This window comes from Aspergillus neoniger, assembly GCF_003184625.1.
Source record: "Aspergillus neoniger CBS 115656 unplaced genomic scaffold BO87scaffold_16, whole genome shotgun sequence".
Lineage (NCBI taxonomy): Eukaryota > Fungi > Ascomycota > Eurotiomycetes > Eurotiales > Aspergillaceae > Aspergillus > Aspergillus neoniger.
Window position 1 is genome coordinate 663,028 of NW_020291144.1, and position 23,651 is coordinate 686,678.

At 50.1% G+C, this 23,651-nt stretch overlaps 10 protein-coding genes across 10 annotated transcripts; 7 read left to right on the forward strand and 3 right to left on the reverse strand.

The window, feature by feature from the left end:
* The first annotated feature begins 204 nt into the window (after window positions 1-204).
* On the forward strand, window positions 205-1,149 carry BO87DRAFT_334953 (peptide-methionine (R)-S-oxide reductase). The gene is made up of 2 exons (XM_025620469.1): window positions 205-551; window positions 656-1,149. Exons 1-2 carry the CDS (start codon window positions 308-310, stop codon window positions 1,015-1,017), a joined length of 606 nt encoding a protein of 201 aa, XP_025479843.1. The 5' UTR covers window positions 205-307; the 3' UTR covers window positions 1,018-1,149.
* A 257-nt stretch (window positions 1,150-1,406) lies between these two features.
* BO87DRAFT_334958 (stromal membrane-associated protein) lies at window positions 1,407-3,757 on the forward strand (the record flags this gene model as incomplete). The annotated part of the gene is made up of 5 exons (XM_025620470.1): window positions 1,407-1,515; window positions 1,636-1,804; window positions 1,866-1,910; window positions 1,980-2,082; window positions 2,140-3,757. 5 exons carry the CDS (start codon window positions 1,407-1,409, stop codon window positions 3,442-3,444), a joined length of 1,731 nt encoding a protein of 576 aa, XP_025479844.1. The 3' UTR covers window positions 3,445-3,757.
* A 480-nt stretch (window positions 3,758-4,237) lies between these two features.
* Window positions 4,238-6,575, forward strand: BO87DRAFT_308485 (Zn(II)2Cys6 transcription factor; the record flags this gene model as incomplete). Its single annotated transcript, XM_025619435.1, has 3 exons — window positions 4,238-4,705; window positions 4,773-5,246; window positions 5,298-6,575. 3 exons carry the CDS (start codon window positions 4,238-4,240, stop codon window positions 6,573-6,575), a joined length of 2,220 nt encoding a protein of 739 aa, XP_025479845.1.
* Window positions 6,576-7,284: 709 nt separating this feature from the next.
* Window positions 7,285-9,892, reverse strand: BO87DRAFT_57966 (putative chromatin remodeling complex subunit (Rsc9)). The gene is made up of 3 exons (XM_025629399.1): window positions 9,714-9,892; window positions 9,314-9,640; window positions 7,285-9,254 (listed from the first exon to the last, which is right to left on the reverse strand). Exons 1-3 carry the CDS (start codon window positions 9,745-9,747, stop codon window positions 7,399-7,401), a joined length of 2,217 nt encoding a protein of 738 aa, XP_025479846.1. The 5' UTR covers window positions 9,748-9,892; the 3' UTR covers window positions 7,285-7,398.
* A 760-nt stretch (window positions 9,893-10,652) lies between these two features.
* BO87DRAFT_57976 (uncharacterized protein) lies at window positions 10,653-12,759 on the forward strand. Its single transcript, XM_025629400.1, has 5 exons — window positions 10,653-11,222; window positions 11,285-11,422; window positions 11,471-11,753; window positions 11,804-12,136; window positions 12,196-12,759. The coding sequence occupies exons 1-5, from the start codon at window positions 10,998-11,000 to the stop codon at window positions 12,723-12,725; spliced, it is 1,509 nt and encodes a 502-aa protein (XP_025479847.1). The 5' UTR covers window positions 10,653-10,997; the 3' UTR covers window positions 12,726-12,759.
* A 1,874-nt stretch (window positions 12,760-14,633) lies between these two features.
* On the forward strand, window positions 14,634-15,678 carry BO87DRAFT_57993 (uncharacterized protein). Its single transcript, XM_025629401.1, has 3 exons — window positions 14,634-14,878; window positions 14,964-14,978; window positions 15,059-15,678. The coding sequence occupies exons 1-3, from the start codon at window positions 14,734-14,736 to the stop codon at window positions 15,469-15,471; spliced, it is 573 nt and encodes a 190-aa protein (XP_025479848.1). The 5' UTR covers window positions 14,634-14,733; the 3' UTR covers window positions 15,472-15,678.
* On the forward strand, window positions 15,322-16,821 carry BO87DRAFT_58003 (uncharacterized protein). Its single transcript, XM_025629402.1, has 3 exons — window positions 15,322-15,741; window positions 15,802-15,932; window positions 16,019-16,821. The coding sequence occupies exons 1-3, from the start codon at window positions 15,526-15,528 to the stop codon at window positions 16,752-16,754; spliced, it is 1,083 nt and encodes a 360-aa protein (XP_025479849.1). The 5' UTR covers window positions 15,322-15,525; the 3' UTR covers window positions 16,755-16,821.
* A 1,224-nt stretch (window positions 16,822-18,045) lies between these two features.
* On the forward strand, window positions 18,046-18,538 carry BO87DRAFT_426139 (nuclear transport factor 2 family protein; the record flags this gene model as incomplete). The annotated part of the gene is made up of 2 exons (XM_025627342.1): window positions 18,046-18,340; window positions 18,393-18,538. The coding sequence occupies 2 exons, from the start codon at window positions 18,046-18,048 to the stop codon at window positions 18,536-18,538; spliced, it is 441 nt and encodes a 146-aa protein (XP_025479850.1).
* Window positions 18,539-18,712: 174 nt separating this feature from the next.
* BO87DRAFT_359263 (amino acid transporter) lies at window positions 18,713-21,083 on the reverse strand. The gene is made up of 7 exons (XM_025621506.1): window positions 20,493-21,083; window positions 20,219-20,433; window positions 19,916-20,157; window positions 19,827-19,857; window positions 19,460-19,770; window positions 19,145-19,413; window positions 18,713-19,073 (listed from the first exon to the last, which is right to left on the reverse strand). Exons 1-7 carry the CDS (start codon window positions 20,819-20,821, stop codon window positions 18,869-18,871), a joined length of 1,602 nt encoding a protein of 533 aa, XP_025479851.1. The 5' UTR covers window positions 20,822-21,083; the 3' UTR covers window positions 18,713-18,868.
* A 947-nt stretch (window positions 21,084-22,030) lies between these two features.
* Window positions 22,031-23,576, reverse strand: BO87DRAFT_416098 (FAD-binding oxidoreductase; the record flags this gene model as incomplete). Its single annotated transcript, XM_025626725.1, has 3 exons — window positions 22,031-22,344; window positions 22,416-23,261; window positions 23,523-23,576. The coding sequence occupies 3 exons, from the start codon at window positions 23,574-23,576 to the stop codon at window positions 22,234-22,236; spliced, it is 1,011 nt and encodes a 336-aa protein (XP_025479852.1). The 3' UTR covers window positions 22,031-22,233.
* Between the last annotated feature and the right edge of the window lie 75 nt (window positions 23,577-23,651).

A 23,651-nucleotide genomic window follows, 5' to 3' on the forward strand; every position in this document is an offset into this window, starting at 1 on the left:
ACATGCGTACAGAGCTTGGAGACAGGCATTCTCTTGATGATCTGATGAAGACTGAACTAGCTTTTGATGTTTCTTAATTCGTAGGCAATATTAATATGCGGAATATAGTAAGATAAGAGGGAAGTTTTGGTGCTTCCGTCCGGATGACGTAAAAAGTGCAAGCAAATCGGAGCTTCAGCGGCGACCATCAATGAAAGCGATTAACTACTCTTCAATTTTCTTCCTTGCGACCTTCTCCTCGTCAGTGACTAACTGTCATATCTATCATCTATCTTCCATCTAATCATACCTTATTGAATAAAACCAGATGCGCTTCCAGGGCCTGATCCCCGCCCTCCGCATCTTCGCACTACCCCTCCGATCGCACTCCGCCCGAGCCCTCCAGCGACCTCCTCTTCCCATCCCCAGCGCGACTGTCCTCAAAGCCGGTCCTACGATCCCCTTTCTCGGCGCATTATTCGGCTCTAGCGCGAAAACCGAATCCCAGTCCAACAACATGTCCTATCCCGACCAGCGCAGTGACGATGCTTGGCAAGCTGTGCTAAGTCCTGGTATGTATAGCTTTACCCTCATTCTCTACCTATCTACCCCTCATCTGTTCCCACGGTGCTAGCTCTATCCTGGTATGAAGGAAACTAATGCAAGTCAACCAAAGAGCAATTCCAAATCCTCCGCCAAAAGGGCACGGAACGACCCTTCACGGGCGAATACGATGCTCACTACCCATCTCAGGGAGTGTATAACTGCGCGGGATGCGACGCGCCGTTGTACAAGGCAACACACAAGTTCAAGTCGGGATGCGGGTGGCCTGCGTACTTTGACTCCATCCCTGGAGCTGTTACAAGACATACGGATCGGTCATTTGGAATGGAGCGCACGGAGATTGTGTGTAGCAACTGTGGGGGACATTTGGGACATGTGTTCAAGGGAGAGGGATATCCGACTCCGACTGATGAGAGACATTGTGTGAATAGTGTTAGTTTGCGGTTTAAGGAGGATGAAGGTCAGGGGAAGTGAAAAGGGGTATGGGTGGAAGGTAAATAGGGAGTTTTCGGTGTAGAGTACTGTAGTTGTATGATGAAGAGATGAAGAGATGAGACGAAGATGAATATGAATATGACGATCGTCGCTGTTCGTGTGCGACGCTGGTAACTCTCATACAATAAATCAAAGGCAAATCAATCTATATCAAACTGCATCGCTGGCACGTGCCGCTGGCCGGTCGGAGGTCAACCCACCGCCTACCCAAGTTTAATGCCTGAGGCCAACGAGACACCGCAACCCGCCACTTGGTGGCCCTTGACGTCTCTCTCCCCGTTTCAACTCCCCTTTATTATTGTCTCTCCTTTCTCTCCTCTCCGGCTGCATTCCCTGGTAATTCGACCCGGACTGCGTCCCTAGCTGTGATGTCTCGACGTGCTACGCCGTCCCAGGCTGCTCAGAACCAGCAGATCATCAAGAGTCTGCTGAAACTCGAACAAAACAAGATATGTGCCGATTGCAAGCGCAATAAGCGTTAGTGACCCCCCGCGGATAACGCCCAACTTACGCCTGTTGTGTTTTGCCGTCACATATATCATTCAATGCGAATGTCCGGTGCATAATGCGATCGCATGCTAATATTGTTTCATTTAGATCCTCGATGGGCATCATGGAACCTGGGAATCTTCATCTGTATCCGTTGCTCGGGCATTCATCGCGGCATGGGCACCCATATCAGTCGGGTGAAGTCGGTCGACCTTGACTCATGGACGGACGAACAACTTCAGAGTGTTGTGAGATGGGGAAATGCTAGGGCCAACAAGTTAGTGTCTTCCATTACACATTCGGTGTTCTGGGACTATTAAGCTCATTGTCTATGGCAGATATTGGGAAGCGAAATTGGCACCCGGCCACGTCCCCTCGGAAGCGTAAGTGGATATCTCCCCCGCATACTGGTCAACTTGATGGCATCGTGGCTAAGTGAATGGCGTGGACAGGAAAATTGAGAATTTCATCCGGACAAAGTACGAGTCTAAGCGATGGGTCATGGACGGCCCAATGCCCGATCCCAAAACCCTGGATATTGGCGACGACGATGTGGTAAGTTGTCCGAAGTTGTGTAACCTTATATGATGAGACTAACACATGTCGTCAAAGCCTCTTGCAGTGGTTCAGGAAAAAGCGAAGATTGAACGCTCCGCTTCTCAGCGTGTGGCTGCGTCCAGTCAACCCGCAGTCCATCGCCAGCAACAGTCCATCGATCTATTCGCCGACGACCCTATCGCCCCACCGGCGCGTCCGAGCACGACAGAGCCCACCCCCAGGGCACCTCCTAAGCAACCACAGTCTGCGCCTGCTCCCAAGCCAGCGGCTCGTCCCGGGGACTCGCTACTAGGCTTGGACTTCTTCGGAAGCGCTCAGCCCGCCCCTACCAGCCGCCCAGCTAGCACGGCGTCGACTCCTACCGGTTCGACCGGGCTGTCTAGGCCCGACTTGAAGCAGTCGATTCTCTCGCTATACTCGAAGCCTCCGCCTGCTACGACGCAGCACGAGCGTACATCTTCATTTGGCGATCTGGCATCACCCGCCCCGGGTTCATCGGCCTCCAACATGGGTGGCCTGACCGATGCTTTCAGCGGACTGAGCATTCCCTCGTCCACTTCCCCTCCGGCTCCTAAACCAGCTGAGAAACCCTCACCTTTCGCCAATTTGACGAACTTTGCCAGCATGAAGTCTACTCCAGCAGCTCCCAAGGTGTCTTCGCCCACTGCCTCAGTTGGTAGTGCGGGTGGTAGTCTCTTTGATAGCCTCACGTCTCCCACTGTCCCCCCGCCAAAGCCGCAGTCCCGGACCGCATCAATCTCGTCGAACGGTTTTGACGCAGGATTTACCAGCTTTGCGTCTCCTCCGCCGCCGAAGCCTAACCCCCCTAAGTCGCCTTTGTCTGACGACTTGTTCGGGCTTTCTTCGCCGGCCCCGGCCGCCCCGGCTGCTGTGTCGCCTCCGGCGTTTACATCTACCTCTCCGCAGCAGGATTTGAAGTCTGCTTTCAACCTTACCCCAGCTCCCGCTCCGGCCCCGGCTCCTAGGCCATCAGTGGCTAGCACCGCGTCCGTTGCTAGCGTTCTTCCTCCAACTACCATTGATCCTTGGGGAGGTAACGCTTGGAGCACTCCAGACCCTGCGCCCGCAGCACCTGCAGCACCTGCCGCATCGGCTTCGATGATGAAGGTGCCGGATACCCTGACTGCCAATGACATTGGTGCGGGTTGGGGCGCTCCGGCTTTGTCGGCTAGTTCCAAGCCGGCCCCAACCGTCGCTGCCGATGAGGACTTTGGCGGATGGACCAGCGCGGCACCCATCTCGTCAACCACCACTACGACTACTACCACGAATGCTCCTTCCAAGCCGGCGGGCGGGTTTGGCGGAGCGGACGATCTATTTTCTAATGTTTGGGAGTAAAGGCTGTGCGCCATCTCGCTTTTGCCTTTTTGCACATATTTGGTGTTTATTGTCTATCTCTTAGACTTGAGCGGCAGGTTTCCAATGTCATTTCATTTCTATTCCGATCTCATTCGTTGTAACCGCTTCCTTCTTGCAAGTTTCTCCCTCTCTGCTTTGATGCCGTGCTTCTCTTCTGCTTTCCTTTCTCACGCATGCCTAGGGATGGACATTGGGTTCGGATTGTAAAATGGGTGTGGTTATGGGTCCATAGCTTAATGTAGTCATGCCATACGTGTCATGTATTCCCAATGCATTCTTGCATATTGACGACCGGGGTTTGAACTTGGGGTTGGATGGCTGTAGTTGAGTTGACAAGCTGTAGATGTGCAGGTGCTCAGTCGATGCTGGCACCGGTAGCGCTTGAGTTACTCTGTCGGTATCGAAGTGCTCAATCCTTACTTACTTTCAGTATCACGTTTATTCTACTACCATCTTTGCCGTATTATATGTCCCAGGGACAAGAACAAGTGTGTTGTAGATGTTAGGGAAGCGCAGGGCAGAAAGTGTGGGTCCTGAGGCCGCCACGGGCGATCCATCCATGGATTGGGTCCAATAATAATCATCCATCCTACCTTCTTCCTTTTGCTCTCCGGCTTATCTCGTGTCACTCCGTAATGTCTACTTCCTCCATTGATCAGTCTCTTCATCCAAGCTGGCCGATATGAGCCATGTTCAGCCCTTTTAAATCTCAACTAGCAGTCTATGATTTCCCATTTGGCCGGCCACTAGCACACAATTGGCCCTTATAATAATGAATCATCCCGAGCAGACAGCAGACGAAGCAGCCAACGTTCCGTCCGCACACTCCACCAACAAGCCCAAAGTGCGTCTGAGCTGTGAGACTTGTCGGCAGCGCAAAGTCAAATGCGACAAGCTGAACCCATGCACGAACTGTCAGCGTCTCGGAACGAGATGCGTCCCCGTTGAACGGGCACGTCTTCCGCGCGGCAGATCCGGCAGACCAGCAACGGAGCGACCAGGTGACCAGGATGCGAACCTGAAGGACCGTGTGGCGAAGCTGGAAACCATCATCCGTGAACTGGCTCGCGGGGGCAATCAGGCCTCCGCTCGCGCTATTCTAGCTGCTGCCGTCGATGAAGGCTCACAAGCTGGGTCGTCGGATGGGGAGCATGGCGATGACGATGACTCGCAGCCTGGTAGTGTTCGGACTCCGGATACGTACTTGGGGTCTTCGTTTTGGGCCAGTCTCTTGAATGAGGTGAGTCACTTACTATAAACTCTTACACATATCCAATGATCTGGTTACTGAGTTAACTCCTGGACAGGTGCCGGATGTACATCCCAGTGAGCAGAGTGGTTCCAAGGAAGATCACCGTAATGCTGAGAACAGCAACCTAATCAACTACCGCCGACTTTTCTCCATGGCAAGCGGCAGTGACTCCACAAAAAGCAATTCTCCAGCCCCCTCACCTGCCCATCAGCAGCTATGCTGTATATTCATGCAGAGGGTGGACCTGCTCTGTAAGATTCTTCACAGGCCCTCGGTGAAGGAGTTCCTCGTGGATGGAAAGCCCTATTTGGACTACGAGCCAGGGCATCTGGCCCCAACTGCCCTCGCCTACTCTGTATACTTCGCCGCCTCATGTAGTCTTCACGACGAAGAGAGCATGCGCTGCTTCGGCATCCCCAAGTCATCCATGGTAGCAAAGTACCAAAAAGAAGCCGAAGCAGCCCTTGCCCGCGCTGACTTTATCACCACCAATGACCTCACCGTCCTACAAGCCTACGTCCTCTTCCTCGTACGTCCCCCAATCCTGTCCAGTTCACACTCACTAACCCTTCCATTATAGCTCGCCCTCCGTTCCCAAGACCAAAGCCGCCGCATGTGGACTATGCTCAGCATGGCCTTGCGTATCGCGCAAGCTCTTTCCCTCCACATCCCCGAGCCCCCATTTCACGTAACCCCCTTCGAGCGAGAACTCCGGCGCCGCGTCTGGCTCGCCATTGGCTTTCTGGACATCCAAGCATCCATGGACCGCGCTTCCGAACCGATGATGCAAGCCGCCTGGCTGGAATCTCACCCGCCAGCAAACGTGAACGATATCGACATAAGCCCAGCCATGACCTCAAATCCACCCGACTCCCCAGGCTTTACAGATATGACCTTCACAATGGTTACCCGCAAAGCACAATACGTAACCCGATCCCTCAACTTCTCCGACTTCATGGAACCCTCCATCAACACGCTCGCCATCCGCCAGCAACTCGTCCTCGAATTCCAGCAATCAGTCTCGAAACTCCTCGCTCACGCCTCCCCGGCAACCAACCCCCTCCACTGGCTCACAGCAGCCGTAGCAGAATGCACCCACGCCTCCATGCAACTCATCACCCTACGGCCCCTCCAACGCGCCCCAAACTTCACCCCGCCTCTCGTCCGTGGTGACCGTCTCCTCGAATTCGCAGTCAACGTGCTAACCGCCGCGTATCGTCTCCGCTCTGACCCCCGCTTCGCCACCTACAAATGGATAGAATTTGCCTTCCCGCCCTGGCATAGTCTCGCCGTTGCTTTGGCAGAACTCTGCGTCTGCGACGACAAAGCCGTCATGGAACGCTTCTGGGAACCAGTCGAATATACCTTCAATCAGCTGGGACGAGTAATCGCCGATTCGCAACGCGGGATGCTATGGAAACCTATGGTTAAGTTAATGGATAGGGCAAAGGAAAGACGGACGCAATTACTTTCTACGTCTTCTTCTACTCCAGCCGGCTCTGGCTCTGGTCCATCTTCATCCCACATTAATCCCGATTCAGCTATCAGCTCCGAGCAGTTCTCTCCGCTGGATCTATCTATCCAGCAACAACAACAGCAGGAGCAAGAGCAGCAACAGTCCATGGCTATGCAAATAGACGCGCAAAGCTTCATGCATACACCCGAGAGTCACAGTGGTCTTGACGGCGCAGCTGCTGCAGCGGCAGTCGCTGCATCTGCATGGCCGAATGTCTGGGACGCGGTTGATTTCAGCTACGCGGGACCAGGACTGGGGAGTATGCAGATGGCATGGGCGAATTACGAGAACTTTGTGGCGGATGTTTACGTCAATGTTGATGATCCGGAGATTATGCGGTGATCATACTCGCCTTTCTATCATACATTCTTATTCTCTATTCCGAAGGGAGTACGAATCGAAACAAATGATGATGGAATGAACCCCGAACCGTGCAAACGGTACACAATTGGTCTAAGAAGGATGTTGTGGGAAACAACTAACTTATCCCACCACCCCATTACTTAACCTGGTAGCCTACCTAACCTACTACTCCGCCTATCATACATACACTCGTCGAACCTAAGCATGCAGCAGCAAAGACTGCGCGAGCGAAACAAGAATATTGTGAATGAAGCTCAAAGAAGAAAAAGAAAGAAAATCCCGGGATAACACAACAGCCCCATCACCAATTCCACCTTCACCGATCAATCAATGAATCCTCCGCCATCCCGTTCCAGACGCCTAATTTATGTCAGATTTCCGATCAAAGCTCCACTCTCACCACCCTTACAAAGAAACTAAAAATAAGATAAAGATAATATCAAACTCCTCTCTCTCTCCAAAACGTCATGCCCTGACTACTACCATACATAATGAACAGGAGTGGGAAAGGGAGGATTTATTGGAACTAAGTGTAACCCTTGACGGGGGAAAAGGGAAGAAATTTTGGAAATGAGAATGAGTTCACCACACCAACGCACGAAGAGAAACGGCAGAAGAGAAGAAGAAAAAGGAAAAATTCCAGGGTATTTGTACAACAATATATCAAAGTAAAAATGGAATGAAACTCAGCAAATGCAATAGTTAGCCAGATGAAGAAGATGATGAAGATGATGATGATAACATGAAAGTTCGTTCGTTGCTCGAGGCTCGCTGCTCGCTGCCCCATGTCACGTATTCATTTTCAATAGTAATCCTCTTTCTCTATTATCATAATCAACTCAGTGAGTTCCTTACGCAGCGACCGATTACGGTCCCACGTTTCCACGATCTTCGGCCGATGACTGAGGAATACGGCTTTCTTCCACGAGAGCCCATTGTATTTCTGAGCCATGCCGGTCGGTAAGTTCCTGGCGATGTTGCGCAAGACCAACGCCGCCTTGTAGGCTACACCGAAGGGTTCGCCTCTCTCATTGACTGGTGTATCCATGTAGAACCATTTGCGGACGATCCGCTCCTGAAGTACAGCGCGCTTGGAGACTGGGGGCTCCGCATCGGCAGGGCGCTCTTCGGGCAGGTGTGATGCCACATGGCCGGCTACCATGGCGGTGTTGTTGCTGGGGCCGGATGAGCGGAACCGGGTGCAGTTGTCCCAGAGGCACGTGTGGACTGGGGATTCGGCATTGTCCAGGTTGTAGTGGCCCGGTGTGTCCGTGGGCTTGAGCTCCATGTGGTCGGCGAAAACATGGTTGCGCAGGTCGGTGGGGGTGGTGAAAGCGCGCTGGCAGGTTTTGGAGGGCTTCGAGTTATCTGCCCATTTGCAGTATTGGTAGGGGAATCCCTGGAAGGTGTAGGCTGTTTCTAGCGGACGGATGCCCTTGATGATGAAGCGAGTCGCCGCGCCAGGCCCGTTGATAACCTGCGCTTGCGCATTTGTGAATGTCGTGCTGACGTTCTTGATGAATTCGGCGGCCGGGAGGACACCACCGCCCGGTACCCGGGGGTCTGCGAATCGACTCTGGTATGCCTGCCACAGGGCTATTTGGGTGATTTCGCACTCTGCATCCTCAACGAAGCAGCAGCGCAACCAGCGTGAGCTACGCTCTGGCTCTTGTAGCTCCATTAAATCTTTCAGTAGCTCTGCCGGCACACGAGGGATCTCGGATGGCGGCGGTGCGACTTTCTCTTCCTGGAGAACCGTCTCTTTCTTGCTAGGACGCGCCTCGTGTGTTAGTAGGGCGATCATCCGCGGAACGAACACACTTGGGAAGTCGAAGATGTCAAGCATGGTCTCGATGTTCTCACGCGAAAGCGTGTACTGATACCAAAAGTCCAGCGCTCCGCTTAGGATGTCCTTGTCCAAGTCCAGAAGAGTGTGGAAGTACATTTGTTGCAGAGCTTGTTTTGGCATGCGTTCCAGTGCTTGGTTACCCTCAGAATCGTTAATTTCAGTAGAGAAATGGGTGAGCGCCCAGAGCGCCCGAACGACGTGGGCACGATCTGGGGACTCGAGGCATTGAAGGAGGGAGATCCAAAGCGGATCTTCTGGGTCGGTCCTTAAGAACTTGGTAACCTCTTCCGCGATGTCTAACGCATCGTTCTTGATTTCATTGAGGCGAGGTTGGTTGGGAAGGTTGAGCAGGATGACCAAGAAGTCCCTCAAAAGTCCCTTCGCATAGCGTGAGACATAGAAAGCATTATCGGGGAGTAGAACCATATTCCGGAGAACCAGGGTAGCTTCTTTCACATTCCGTAGACGGTGGTTGAACTCGTACGTTTCAAGAGTATCATTAGGCAGAGTGACGGGAATACTCTTGATCCTCTCGAGCAAATCGCGCGTTCCGTGCAGAGAGTTGAGGACATTAACGCGCTCCACAGGATAGCGATATTCATACTGGAGTTCCCATTTTACGCCCGTACATATTATGGAGACATCAATGGCTTTCTCCATGAGAGTTTCGGCCAGCAAAGGGAACCCCTCGAACTTGAATTTGTCCCAGCGCTGGTTGGAAATCTGAACAAGATGGTACAGAGCGAAATCGACCTCGTCTGATATACCAGATTGCAGGCCGTAGTGGGCGCGCTTATAGATATGGTCCGCTATAGCGTGTCAGTGGTATTATTGTCATAATCATGGGTTGCTGTAAAGGCCTACGCACACTTGGGGACCTCGAGGTATCTGAGGGGAAAGTAAGGGTCATAGAAATCAGGTTGTTTAGCCACCTTGCCCGGCACAGTGAGAAAGAGGCCCGGCCTGTTGCCTGGCGTTGCTACTTCGCGTGTGTTCATAGGTACTTTCTGCTCTTTGCCGTCCCAGCCCTCCGTGGGTAAGTGTGAATTGTTCGAGTTGGGCGCGGGGGAATTCGAATGCGTTTGTGACATCGAGCTTGGCTGGGGTGATTGATTTGAGTTGTGATGTGAGCGCCGAACCGGAGCAGTATCGGGAATGAACGGTTGGTTGGCCTTGGGAGCCTGCCGCAAGCCCTCTACGGACGGTTAGCACTGGTCGTTCAACAAAAACGGAAGTGACAGAGGCAAAATGAGAGTGGTAGCACTTACCTCGGAGGGACGTGCGGGGGGTTTGGGAAGACATGTTGGCTTTGACTCGAGCACGCCAAAAACCGACTGCGAGTATCGCTCCACGACTTCGAAGGGGATAACCGGTTCTCCTAGGGCGCCCTGGAATACCTCTGAGAAAGACCAAGGTTGACCCAACGGACCCAGGCTACTGGTCAAGGGCACCTTTCGCAAAAAAGCGCGAGACCTCGCTATTAAACGCGCCAAAGAGAAGTTGGAGTCGAAAATGCTCCGTTTCTCGAAAGCCGTTCTTCCTGTTCTTCTGGAATATCGTTCCGAATTCCCTTTCTTAGATGATCGGAGTATATGTGCGTGGAATCGATAGTTCGTCGTGTTCCGGAGAGTTTGTTCGCCTGCTGGGTTCGAGCGATGTTTTCCGGTAACGGGCTGAGAGCTTGGTCGCGATATGAAGCTATCGGAGAACTGCCTATTCGAAACCAGAGAGGATGCGACAACGGGACAACAACAGACGTTCGCGTGAGAAGCGCTCTGGAATATAATCGAAAGAGTCGCCGCGCGGATTATCGAAGAGTAGCAGCGACAGATATAACCCGAGGACAGGCGCCAATTCCTTTGTCGAAGGCCGGGGGAGGGAGTGCGCAGCGTAAATATGAAGACAGGCTGATCCTGCGATCGATCCGTCCGTCGTTCATCCGCAGGGCAAAAGTCCGCGCTGCTGCTCCTTCTGGCCTCAGGCGCGTGGCCGGAGTCATGGTTGTTCCGGAATGCTCGTTTCCGGTCATGTTTGCTTGGTTTGTCTGGTTTGGCCAGATGAGTAATCCTCACCACATGGAGTGCCTGAATTATCACCACATATATCAGGCACCCACTATACCGGTAGATCAGGGTTCGTCGATCATCATGGCTTGCATTGGTCTATCTCACTTCCTCTTCCTTATTCTGACCTCTAACCGAAGCCTAGTAACTTCTAGATAAGAAAAATTAATTCTCTCTGTCAAAGCAGCGCATTCGAGATTCGACACACTACTATTGCTGTCTATTCTAGTTCATTTTTCCATCTCTCTAATGTTTGGTATCTGATACTATGGTTGACTGTAAAAGAAGTGTATTGTCCGTGTTGGCAATACTAGGCTTAGCCTCCAGTCACCTGCTCTATACTTCCAAGCGCCATGTCATTTCCTTGTCTCCTAGTGCCCCTCATCAGCTCCTTCATATCACTCACCATAGTTTGACTATCATAATAGTCTTTATATATTGCATTAACATTAACATAACTTGTCCCTCCATATCCACATCGCAGTCCGCATGATGCAAAGCCGGGCCCAACATCCTCCCGATTCAACCGTTCTTACTCGTCTATCATTAGCCAAGTTCTCCCATACAACTACATCGCTTAACCACAGAGGCCCGCTCAACTGGAGTCATATAATGGGAAACGGAGATATGACCGCTATATTCGAGAGGCGCACGATGACAAGCTTCACCCCAGACAGAGTACTATTGAAGGTCCTCCGTGTCCATGAAAGCTTGGTAACAGTCATCTTGGGGATAGGAGCAGAGGAAAGCCAGATGCTAATGGAAGTGGTTTTCAGGAAGAGATTGACCTCACTCACTTCATTATCGAAGCTGAAAATATAACCCAGTCGAGTCAACACGCAGTATCCAAGCCAATATTCGCAGTGGTCGTGAAGCCGCCGTGCCTTGCAGTGAAATACCCACGGGGAAATACGGTACGAAAAGTGGCTATCTGTTTCGACTCATAACCAACACCATCATAGGTCCGCCGATTTCAAATCAAGTTCACCTTTGATTCCGACTACTACACCGCTTTGTCTATTCTCAGAGAATTAGGATGTCCGGTCTCAGAGCCTAGCGTCGGAAACATGCGCAAATTGACCTCGTCACAATGGAACTCGGGCTCAATCGAAGGGACATCTATGAGAAGAGAACCTCCCTATAGCATGCGTAGTATGCCAGGTCCATCCGAGCCTACGGGTGCTTCTAGTCTCCAACGCTCATCGACCACCGGTGCATCAGGTTCGTCATCTAGCGTTACAGCTTGTGGGTTTTCCGTCGCCATCGGCGCAGTACTATCTATCTGACCCCAGCAGGCAACTCATTACCATCTACATCATGGAGCACTGCTCAAACAAGTGATACGACCCGTGCTAAGGGGAGCAAAGACCAAGTTTCCCTCGCAACAGCACGTACACCATTCCAGTACGCCCCAGCAGTCGGCCAGAAGGACGTGACAAGCTCCGACATAATCACATCGAGGCCCTTCACCTCGTCAGCTGCTGAACGTCTTCTCAAACCAGAGATAAACATACCACCACGGAGAGTTCTTCCATGGTCGAGTACTTCCAAAAAAGCCAATACCATGACAAAAGCACCAACCGCTGTCCCATACGCGACAGTCACCAGTGGTACCTCATTGAACATTGGTACGGAGGCTAGATATAAATTCTGTCACATCTACACCTGCACTAACCCTTTATGAAAGCAAAAGATACAACCAACAATTCTCAAATACCTACCAAACCATCCCAGATTGCTCATTCAAACCAAATGAGAATGCAAACGCAAACACGACCAGCCACATCAGGCGAAAGGACTACCATGCCTCGCCTACGACTACTCCCACCAAAATTACCCAACGCCAAAAACGAAAGACAAAAGCCTCATCCAGAGTCAGAACCAAACATATCGGCTCACACAGGACCACATAATCAACCTCCGTGTCTAAAAGAAGCCAATCCACCAGTTGTTCCATCTTACCCATCTACCAATAGCAATCTACAAGCCGAGAGAACGGAAGCGAGCAAACTATCGACAGGGAAGCAAGGAGAGGCGCAACAAGAAAAGATTATGGATGTTACGACAGCAGATCTTTCTTCATATATATCCAACCCCACCGAAGAGCGTATGGCTAGTTTAGAAACGTGGATCTGCAATCAGCTCGAAGACGATGGGTTCCTCGATCTTTGTCGGGATGTAGAGGGTATATGGCAGAGGATTGCGTTCGGGAGATAAGGTAAGGGTTTAATGATTAGTATATTGTTTTGTTGCTTAACTGTATATTATGTAGCATAAGAAATTGAGATTGATGAATTGTGTACGTACCTATACGTGTCAGAACATCAAGCATGACTCGGGATTTTCTCTTCTGGGTGCCGCCGCTTCAGTGAGAGTACTCAGGGCCTTCTCAGTAAGTAATTTATATCGAATCACCGCTCACTAAGGACTCACCAAGAAACTTACTAAGCGTCCACTGAGCCGTCACGTCCTTCCCGGCTTAATCGCATGCCCTTTTCTTTTATGCGGCCTGTTGAACGGTCCACATAGGCATTTCTCGAGTCTACTCATTCCTCGCTATATCCGGGCCAAAAGAAAAAAAAGAAAAAAGAAAAGAAAAGAAAAGAAAAGGAAAGGAAAACTAAATGACACCAGCCTAGTGTGGCGATTTCCTTTGGGTACGCAAACAAAATGTCGATGATGGATCATCGATTTGCTCGGGTAATGGCTTGCAACGAAGGTATTATAAAGGCCAGCTACTTCCTCATCTGGAAGAGGCCTTTTTTTTTTCCCCTCTACAAGTTAATTGCTTCTTCTGTGTATCTCTTCATATTTGGTTTATAGCTTCTCTCATCCACGGTTTTACAGCGTGCCCATAAAATGGCTATAGGCCCAAAGAAGGATCATCCTCGACGTGAGGATGCCCATAAGCAAAAACGCCATGAACAACGTTTGACAAGTAGATCTAATCCAACCGCACATAGATAACAGGACTCTGAGCGTGGAAAGCATAAACGCATTGGCGAACTCAAGCAGCCACAGGCCGGATACGTCAAAGTGTTCCAAGATTGAGTGTTGAGTGGATGCAAACAATTCTTCAGCTTACCCAATCTCACTTCAGTGTCAGATTCCTAGTGGAAGATGGACTTAAGCCGCCTGACTTTGAGATAAAGGAGGGCTGCCCAGCACCCGACATTGCGCTTATCAAGCAATTTATCCGTTGGTATGTCCGTTCGACTGAAGGAGTAGGGAGTAGGAAGGCTCAGCGAGAAGTAAAGAGGGACTGTACAGACCACTCTAGCATGTGTTGGGGGCATTCATTCCTCCGGCAAAGCATAGAAAGGTTTTGCCAATTTATCTCATGCGGCTTTTATTATTGCCAGTTAGCCGGCGGATGCTACAATCCATGACAGACGCTTGAACCTGGGGAAAGTGATCGAAGGCAGGTTGCCAATCGGACTCGACTCCCGCTTCATATAGACTTACATTTCCCCTAGCCAGACACGGCTCTGCTCCTGTTTCAGAGATCTATGCACACAAAACTGACCAGACATATCCCGAACACTATCAAGCACATTGTTCATCGACTGATACGGTTGGAGACGTCCTTAATGAAAGAGAATATACATCCCAAAAAATAGACTACTTCCCAGGTCATCGTCAATGCCGGGAATTGGGACTACCTGATGCCCTACCCGCCGATGTTGAGGAAGCGATCTTAGCATCTCCCAAGTTAGTTGTAATGCGGTCTCACACCCAAGAGTTCATTGAGAAGGGGGATTTTGACGCGGTTGAATATCAACGTCTAGAATATAAAAAGGCGCTTGTTCGCCTTCGCATCTCCAAACTACACGAGTATCAGGCTCACTGGGTTCGAGAAGTTCGGTGGGCCAGCCAGGCATGTTAAGGCAGCAACATGCTAACGTGGACGAAACATAGCCGGCGTGGAGCACAGCCGCGAGTGCGACACTTTTCCCATCTGATGCGGTTGGTGGTTGAATCAGCTTCAAGTAGTGGTGGCTACGGCGGATGATCCGCGGTTCGGTGGTTGATTACGTCAAGATACTAACTATACTCTTACTAAGCTTGAACCCGGTGCCTAGTTAGTTAGTACCTGATCCCTCTCTCTCTGCTCGCAACCGCCCCCTCATAGGATGCCCCTTTCCACAAGGTATCCGTCAATGCTCGATGCGAACATTGCGAAAAATCTGGCCATACCCTAATTGGTATCTACGGAACAGGCAGAATGCAGCTGTCCTGGAAGCCAGGATATTCTCTCTCCAATAGGCCCGTAAAAAGGTCAGCAGCCCGTAGGACCAATAGGGGTCGGTTGGGAAACGCAGATGGACCTCAGCAATTCGTGTTCGTTGCAGAACATCCTATGAGAGATCGTAAGACCATACATTTTCAACCAGCCATCATTTATCCACCTTCCGGAGCGCCTGTTGAACCTATTACTAACTACGAGGTAAAAAGACCCCGAACCTGATGGTATTGTCCTGTCCTTTGTCTGGCTTCTAAAGACCAATAGAAACCTACGGTTCTTGGCTAATTTAAAACTCTTTCTCAAGTCAATGTTTCCAAGGAAGCCAGCCTCTCCGTAGAGACGCCATTCAAGGTCTCGGGTGATGCATCGCCAACAACTAGAGCTGCAGATTCTCCCGGCCCCGAGACCGATTCTAGGACAGCTGAATTACAGCCGCATCGCGATAACTGTGAAGAAGACCAAGGCCAATCCCCATGTTCATCTACACCGACAGATGACGGACAGCTACAATTAGCTGACGGAGACGCCTTCTATGAATGGTCGAGTCAAGTCGCTACTACTATAGAGTCAAGTCCCATGGCAGCTTCAGACTTCCCCAACACTACTACATTTATGCCACCGAGCGTACTGTACAATAGCATCTGGCAGCGGTTTGGGCCTGTCCTTCAGAGATATTCGCTTATTCTGCTCCCAGTCGCTCTTGTCAATGCCCACTAACAAGTCATAGACAATCTGGAATTCTGCACGATCCCATTAACGTTCGACTTACAGATGAATCCGTTTCGATACCGCAAAACCATCGTTCCGGAACCTATGTTTCTGGTACATGCCGTGATGGCTTTAGCGGGTCATCATGTCAAGAGCCCATCAACCGACGACCATCGCTATACAGCATTGAAACTCCTCCGCGAGAGCCTCAACGCATCCGTTAATGTGGAAGATGGCTCCTCCGTGCTTGATGCGATTATGATCTTATTTTCCTTCGACGTTAGTTAGCACCTTTATCTTTGTTTTTCGGACCTATTCCAAGTTGATAACGAAGATTAGGAAACTCAATCCACCCTTGGATACTGGAGTACGCATCTTAAGGGAGCCTACGGCCTCATCGAAGCGTGCGGGGGCATCGAAGCATGGACCACGTCCGCTCGAGCAGACGCTCAAATAGGATTGCTGTTGTGGTATATAACCGCCCCCCGCCCCCCACCCCCACCCAACCAAACTTTTTAGGCAAAATCAGCCCGGCCCTTCCAGCTAAAGTATTTAGGTGGGATGCCATCACCAGTCTCTTATCCCGGGAAGACTGCGTGTTCCCGTACGCATACGTCGAAGCCATCTTATCGAACCCCGATGATCGGAAGTGGAATTTCTTTGACCTCTGCGGGTGCCCACACAGCGTGGTCACGCTGCTCATGCAAGTTGTGCGTCTGAGTGCCGAAAAGCGCCAATCGTCATCCATGCGGTACGTGACCTTCGACACCACGATGATTGCCCAGATCGAGCAAGCGCTCGAGTCCTGGCATCACATCTCCCCTGCCGCGCTTGCCTTCGGTAGTAGCGAAGAGGACATCCAAAAAGACCAAGATTGTATGCACTGCTCGGAGGCGTGGAGACACGGCCTGCTTCTCTATATTTACCGCGTTTTCCGATGGAAGCCGGGAAGTCCAATTCCAACGCATGTTGTCCGTTGGGTTCGGGTTGTTGTGGACCATGTGGTAGCGTGTCGTGACGAGAGCATGGTCGCCCGACAAGCATTGCTGCCGCTCTTCTTCGCGGGCTGCGAACTACGCGATCGATCGATACGGAACAAGATCGTGCAGTTCTGCTCGGTGTGGAATGACCGGACGCGGTATCAGATGTTTGGGAGCACCATTCCATTGCTTGAAGAAGTATGGGCGGAGCAGGAGGCGAAGGGATTTGAGAACGTGTGGTGGGGTCACATCGTGGATCGAAAACACACCGTGTCTTGTTATCCGTTGCAAATGCGGCTATGCTTTGGATGATTTAAAGCAAAAGTCAATATGCATTGGCGGTCAGCTTTTTAATAAAGGTGGATTTGGGCTGGGCTGCTGGCTTACAGAGATCCCAATTATCTTTATCAGCACGGGTCATGAGGGTAGATACTCTTTTCTTCCGGTCACGATGGCCGGGTAGTTGAGCAAGTTCCACTGGCTCCAGAACTGTGCTGTCCCATGCTTGGTGCAAGACCAAGACCAGCAGGACATAGAATCGCGTCAAATGTAGCACCTGTAAGGCACAAAGAATTGAAAGGTAACATGTATTCAACTGGGAATAAGTGGCCCAAGGTGTGCTGCACTTCAGGAGGTTCTGAAGGGTCATGTGATGAGTCACATGACATTGCAATGTCAGGACCCTTACAGCACTGCTGCGGAAAGTCGGATGTGGTAGTATCTCTATTCGGCAAGTAGCCAATTTGGGTAATGATATTCATACTAGGTAGTCTATCACGGAATATAGCATCCATGGCTCTCAATAATAGCTCCTACCCGGGGCGGCATCGTCGTAGAGAGATGCTCTAGATGCCTTAGATAGGAGGGATACTATAGGAAGGGATATATACACGTAATTACTATATCTCCAGTTTGTTACGGTGCGATCAAATGTACCCAGCTTACTCGTACGGAGTAACATACAACCGTGCCGGGCTAAATTAATATGGTCTATATCCTAACCTGCATAATGTAGTCATTGACAGTTGTCAACAAATATCAGTATCAATCATGTGCACTGATGGTAGCATTTTCAAGTAAATGAATTTAGGACCTGGAGACTCGAACCTTCCCCTACTGAATTAGTTCTCTTGCACATAACTAACTTTATGACCGTCAGGGCCGGTGGCTGGATCATCTGGAGCTTCCTAAACTATATCGGTCATTTTGGTTGACATCTGTACTCTGTGCACTATGAGGAATCCAACTTTATTATTCTTTAACTAGAAGACCTCAGTCTAGAGACTTCAGTATGGCAACATCCACTTACAATGTTCTCATCACCGGCTCCAATAGAGGTCAGGACCTTTCGTCAGAAAACAATTACTATTCTAGAGCCCTACTAGGGTCCCTCAAAGTATCAACCCTGTCACTTGACTCTCGATCTAGGCATTGGCCACGCTCTATCGGCCAAGTATCTCCTCCGCCCACATCACATCGCAGCCCCAACGGATAGCCAACAACCAGCCCTTCAGGATTAGCATTGTACCATATCTGCACAATGAAGCTTCGGTTTTTCTCCGCTGTCTTGATTTTCCTTGGCCAAGTCAGGCCTATAGCAGCAATGGCCCCCGCCCCTTCTGTTGAACGAATCCGTGAGCTCTTCAGCCCCTGGGAGACAGGCGACAGTCTAAACTTCATCGACAATGTTCTTGCTCCGGATTGCAGATTTGTGGTGCGTGGCAGCCATCGCTACGCTGGCGTATATGACCGAGAAGGCATCAAAGCCGTGGAAATGGAAGTCGACAAAATGTTTCAGGTCCCGGAAACCATTGCGATCGCACGGATTTTTCGGGCTGCGGAAGGGGACTGGGTATCCATTTCAATGGCTTCGAAGAACGGATCCCTACTGCTGAATGGTAAGCGGGCTATGTCAACTAGGTTAATATCGTCTACTGACACTTTGCACAGGAAAACCATATAACCAGACCTATCTATGGGCGACAAAGTGGGACGGGGAGCATATAGTGGAGGTCGAGGAGTATGCGGACTTCGAGTTGCTTGCAAATGCTGTTCTGGAGAACCTAGAAGAGAGAAGAGCAAGGGACGAACTCTAGTAGTGAGTCCCAGGCTGCGGCATATCTGCAAATGCGCTCCGCAAATTTGCGGATCGGGGATATTGTTGAGTTCCACGACAGATCCACGGCCACGTTAGAGTAGTAATAAAGAGACTAAGCACGCATCTTATTCATCCCAGATATTGGTCTCTATTCTAATATCGGGTATGCACCCTTCCTAAACCAAATGATTATCCAGATTAAACAGAACCGTGTTGTGCCAGACCGTCATATAATCCCTTCTCGTGATATCCGATGAAAAGCACATTCGGATATAGACAAACTGTTCTTGGACCGGTCAAGATACCCACAGAAGCCAGGCATAGACAATCAATCCACTTTCCCGTCTTTGTCGATGGTCTCATTGCTGGGTTGATCAAGCAGGCCGCAAGGAGAATGTTTATGAGGAAGACTCGCAACTCGCGAACGGGATTTTTGTATGAACTGCGTGCCCAACCTCGGGCCCGTAAATACGTGTCGTTGCCAGAGGTACCAAGCCAAGACCATATAGGCAGTAGTGACAAATATGACAACACTGGAGGACAGAAGCGTTAGTTTTCTGAGCTCAACAGATCTAATGCGGCTTTGAGAAGGGAAACATCTTACCTGACCCAATTCATGTTGGCAGCAGTGACTGGCCGAATGATTGGAAAGCAAGCCACAATGTCCAGAAAACAAACCCACACACAGCTAGTGATGTTGACAAATGATCCCCATCTTCCAAGATTGAAATGACGTCTAGGAAGAACGCTAGAACGTCCCCTCCACACAGCAATTCCTTGTGGAATGACATACGAGGTCATCATAAAAACGATATTGGCGCTGACCATTGAAGCAAAAGCAGTACTTGATCGCAAAAAGTTTAATCCGTAGAGCTAACGAAGTTAGCTTTAATGCTTGATATACATTATTTACCTTTACCGTAGCGAAAATTGCTGTCAGACAGGCAGCGTTCATAGGCATTTTGTGCTTTGGGTGGACTACTGCTAGCCATGTTGATAAAAGATAGCAATTGTCCCTGGATGCGGCCCAAATTTGACGACTTGAACCTGTGATATTGGCGGCTGCGCACCCAAAGAGGCATATTGCAAAAGCTGCCAAGAGTAAAATAGTCGTGAATTCGCTTTCCGTAGCTTGGAGATAAATTTCGACCAAGCTGATCTCGCTTGGAGGATTGACAACTCTTTCAATGTCGTTTATCACATACATACATGCAACCGCAAAGGGCCATGCTGTAGATGTTAGATTTGTATATCAAAAGCCACCACTGCGATATGGGGTACTTTACTAGTGACCAGCCCGATAATTACTGGGTATATCTTTTGACTGTCAGCACAGAATTACAGGGTAATGATGCAGGTTACATGGAAACCTTACCATGACCTTGGGTGCATTGATGGACGGAGAAGGGATCTCTTCGGCCATATGAGCACCAGCATCGGTACCCATAAAGCCATAAGTATTATTCAATAAGCATAAAACAAAGAGAAAGCTTTTGTCATATGACCTATTAAAACTTGTTGTATCTGTAAAAACCCATACGCTGGACTGGTAATTTGGAGCGGCGCATACAAGGATGACCAGGATAGTGATGAGGAGTGTTGACACCGAAAAGTAAACTTGAATCATTTGAAACACAGTTAGCAAATAGTTGACACTGGGGATAATCCTTCTACCCACGAAGATATTGATTTAGTGTTGGGAGGAACCGTGTGGCATATATGTTGAGTAGGGCAGCTAGCCAGATGATTGCAACATAGCAAAACCACTGATGCGAAGGGCGGAGAGTGTACTCTTTAACACAAATCTGCAATATAGCCAATATTGTGGCCGCAACAAAGTTGCATACGCTAGCGAGACCTGGCCACCAGCCGCACGTACTGATACAAGCCGACCTATCCACGTTAGGCAGAATGATCGAGTAGAACACGGCACAACAATCGATTGCGCTTACATGTATGACGCAAGAGGCGCCCATTCTGGACTCGCAACTTTGTACGACCAATAATATTGTGCTCCAGAGTTTGGAAAAGCCGAAACGAGCTCCGCCATTCCTAGTGAAACAACAAAATTCATTAGAGCAGCGATGACCAGAGTCCATATAGTTCCCGATGAGGAGGATTGAGCCAAGCTAGCTCCGATAGCACTCCCGAATCCATTCCACGTAGCTGTCAGCGCAAAGCCTAGCGAAAAAAGTGACAATAGTGAAAACCGCCTGGGCATTGCCGGTGCATACCCCTGGGCCTCGAGTTCACGATCGTCGACGTCGATCTGTTCGTACATTGCGATCTAACGGGGAATAAGTGATAGGGATCAGGTGTCGTAAACAGCTAAAAATTAGGACTGGACCCAATCCACTACTGCGAGCTGACCAAGCTCTAGGACGAAACTTTTGCGTTGTTGCGAAAGCCCAGGTCACGATTCACACATGTGAAGGCGATGTGGGCGACAAAGGTGCAGTAGTCAACACCAGGGGGGGCCACTGGGAAATACCAAACGATAACATGATTTCGGGGTGACATATTTAGGGAATCAAGCATTCTAGGTTGATTGTACTTTGAAGGTGAGAGACTATCTATGAGTGGAGTCAGAGTCAGGGGACTTACTTGCACGCTAAGTCAAATAGGGCCATTACCCGATCAGGATTGGTTTCCCAAAATGGTTAGGCCGGATTATCCGTGGATACCTATTCCAAGGTCTTCCGCCAGGAATTTCTATGGTGATAGTAGGCTTGAATAGTCTCTTCACACAGAACAAGCTGCACTCCATGCGGCTTATTCTTCGTCAATCCATACCTATGTTTCTTGAGGTTAGTGTCTTACAATTTTTATTAGAGCGTTTCTGAAGTGGAAAGACGTATAATCACATGCCATGTCTGACCAAGTAATCCCTTCAAATCATGCAAGTAGATCTGTTTATGTCTAGTTAGTGAATTAATACTTTTCCCGGCTGGGTACAAGGTACAGGGTTTAATTAAAGAACTGAAATGAGCCAAGTTGCTGAATAGAGTAAGGCTGTTAACACGGACTAATGCAGTGTCAGCATCCGAGAGTTCATGAAATTTATATAGAGAAGGCGGAGACGCATCGAGTGAGAACATCTCTGCAAGCACACGCAATTGACTTTCAGTCCCTTGGAAGTGAAATAGTTGAACAACTGAAACAATATGTCTTCGACTATGCTTTCAAGTTGGATCGAGGGTCATAAGCTCCAAGCACCAACCATGCAAGATGCGCCGGCATTCTTTCGAAACATCGAAGAGAAACTCGACGTTCGAAGGGCCAATCATTCTTTCTGGAGGAGCCCGCTCACTACCCGACGGAAGGTATATCTATCTAGAGAAGGTCAAGCAGGAAATTGCAGGCTTCCACGGTGCTGAATGTGGCCTCATTCTTGGATCAGGATTTGAAGCCAATGTGGCCATTTACACATCTATACCACAGGCGGGCGATATTATCCTCTACGATGAATTGGTTCACGCCAGTGTCCACGATGGGATGCAAAAAGGCCGCGCAGACAAGATCTCCTTTCACCACAACAGTGTTGAGTCATTTCGAGAAGCGTTACTGTCAGCCTTGGGCCAGCCATTGATACAAGAAAAGGAGCGGTCGGTGTTCGTTGCTGTAGAGTCTGTGTACAGTATGGAAGGAGACATTTGCCCGCTGAAAGAACTGGTCGAAGTTGCGAAGGATGTTCTAGACAACGTCTACTTCTTTGTCGATGAAGCACACGGTACAGGCGTCATAGGCCCGAACGGTTCCGGACTCGTCAATGCTCTTGGGCTTGAGAAAGAAGTAGCCGTCCGGCTGCATACGTTTAGCAAAGCGTTAGGTGCCAATGGAGGTAAACTACCACTGTCCAATATATCATCGAATACGGGACCTCCCCCAGGAGGCGATCTTGCGAGAGCGAATCTTCCTGCCCCGGTACCTCCTTTCAATGAGCCCTGTACGCCAAACAACCTATCGAGCACCGCGATGACCTGACTTAGCTGTGATACAGGGAAGACCAAAGTGCCCGCGTAGGCCTGTCCACCCTCTGCGCCGGCGATGCGTTTCGATACCGGGCCTGTGCCATAAGCATGACCCTGGTACGTGAATGATACTGCGACACCAAAGTTGTGTCCTGCTCCCCGAAGAGCCCAGAACAATTGTGCATTCTGTTCTTCACTCACGGTCAAGACCTTCCCATCTGCTGTCACGAGCTCCACGGCGATCAGGTTGTCAATCTTGAGACCTAATTTCCCGCTCAACCACCAATACCCGCCCCCAAGAGTCAAGCCGCCGATCCCGGTGTCGCTGACCGTGCCGCCAACTGTCGCCAGGCCCGCAGCAAACCCCGCTTCATCGACGTGATCCCAATTAGCTCCGCCCCCTGCTATCAAATGATCTTTCGTCTTGTCCACCTTAACTTGCGTGAACCGCGTTGAGGAACCGAGGTCAATGAGGAGGCCACCATCGGTGGAGCTCGACCCGGCAGTGGAATGGCCACCACCTCGGACCGCCAGGTCGATAGACTTCTGTGTGGCATAATGGACGGCTATGGAGATAGCGTCTATACTTTCTGGTATGAGGACAGCTCCTGCAGGCTTCACCGCCGCCATAGACCACCGCTCGATACACCTTGCGTACTTAGCTGGGTCTGACTCCCTGGTGATTAATTGGTGTCCCGTATATGAGAGTCGAGAGTTCAGTTCCTGCAGAGCCAATGGCGAGAGCCTGTTCTTGGCAGCCATCCTAGTTCAATTTATTATTGACTTCGTGTTTTATCCACGCCTAGTATCGTGATGATCGAACGTTTTCGTAGGAAAGGACAGAAGGAACACAATTGGAGACCAGAATCACCGCGATCGTGGAGAAGAACGACACTTCGCCACCTATCTTCCCGAATATTTTAATTTACCAGGTTGCACAGACTACGGACTGTCATTTCTTCAAATTATCACCGGGCGATTGCAGGGGGGCAAGGACCGACCTGGACTCACTTCAGGCGCATTTCCCGTTCCGGATTCCTGCCATTTTGAGTGACCCATTGCCATTTCAGGTATACTGTTACAAAGAATTGCACTTCCTTTTTCTACCTTGCTATTATTGGTAGGTCTCCCGCATTTGGG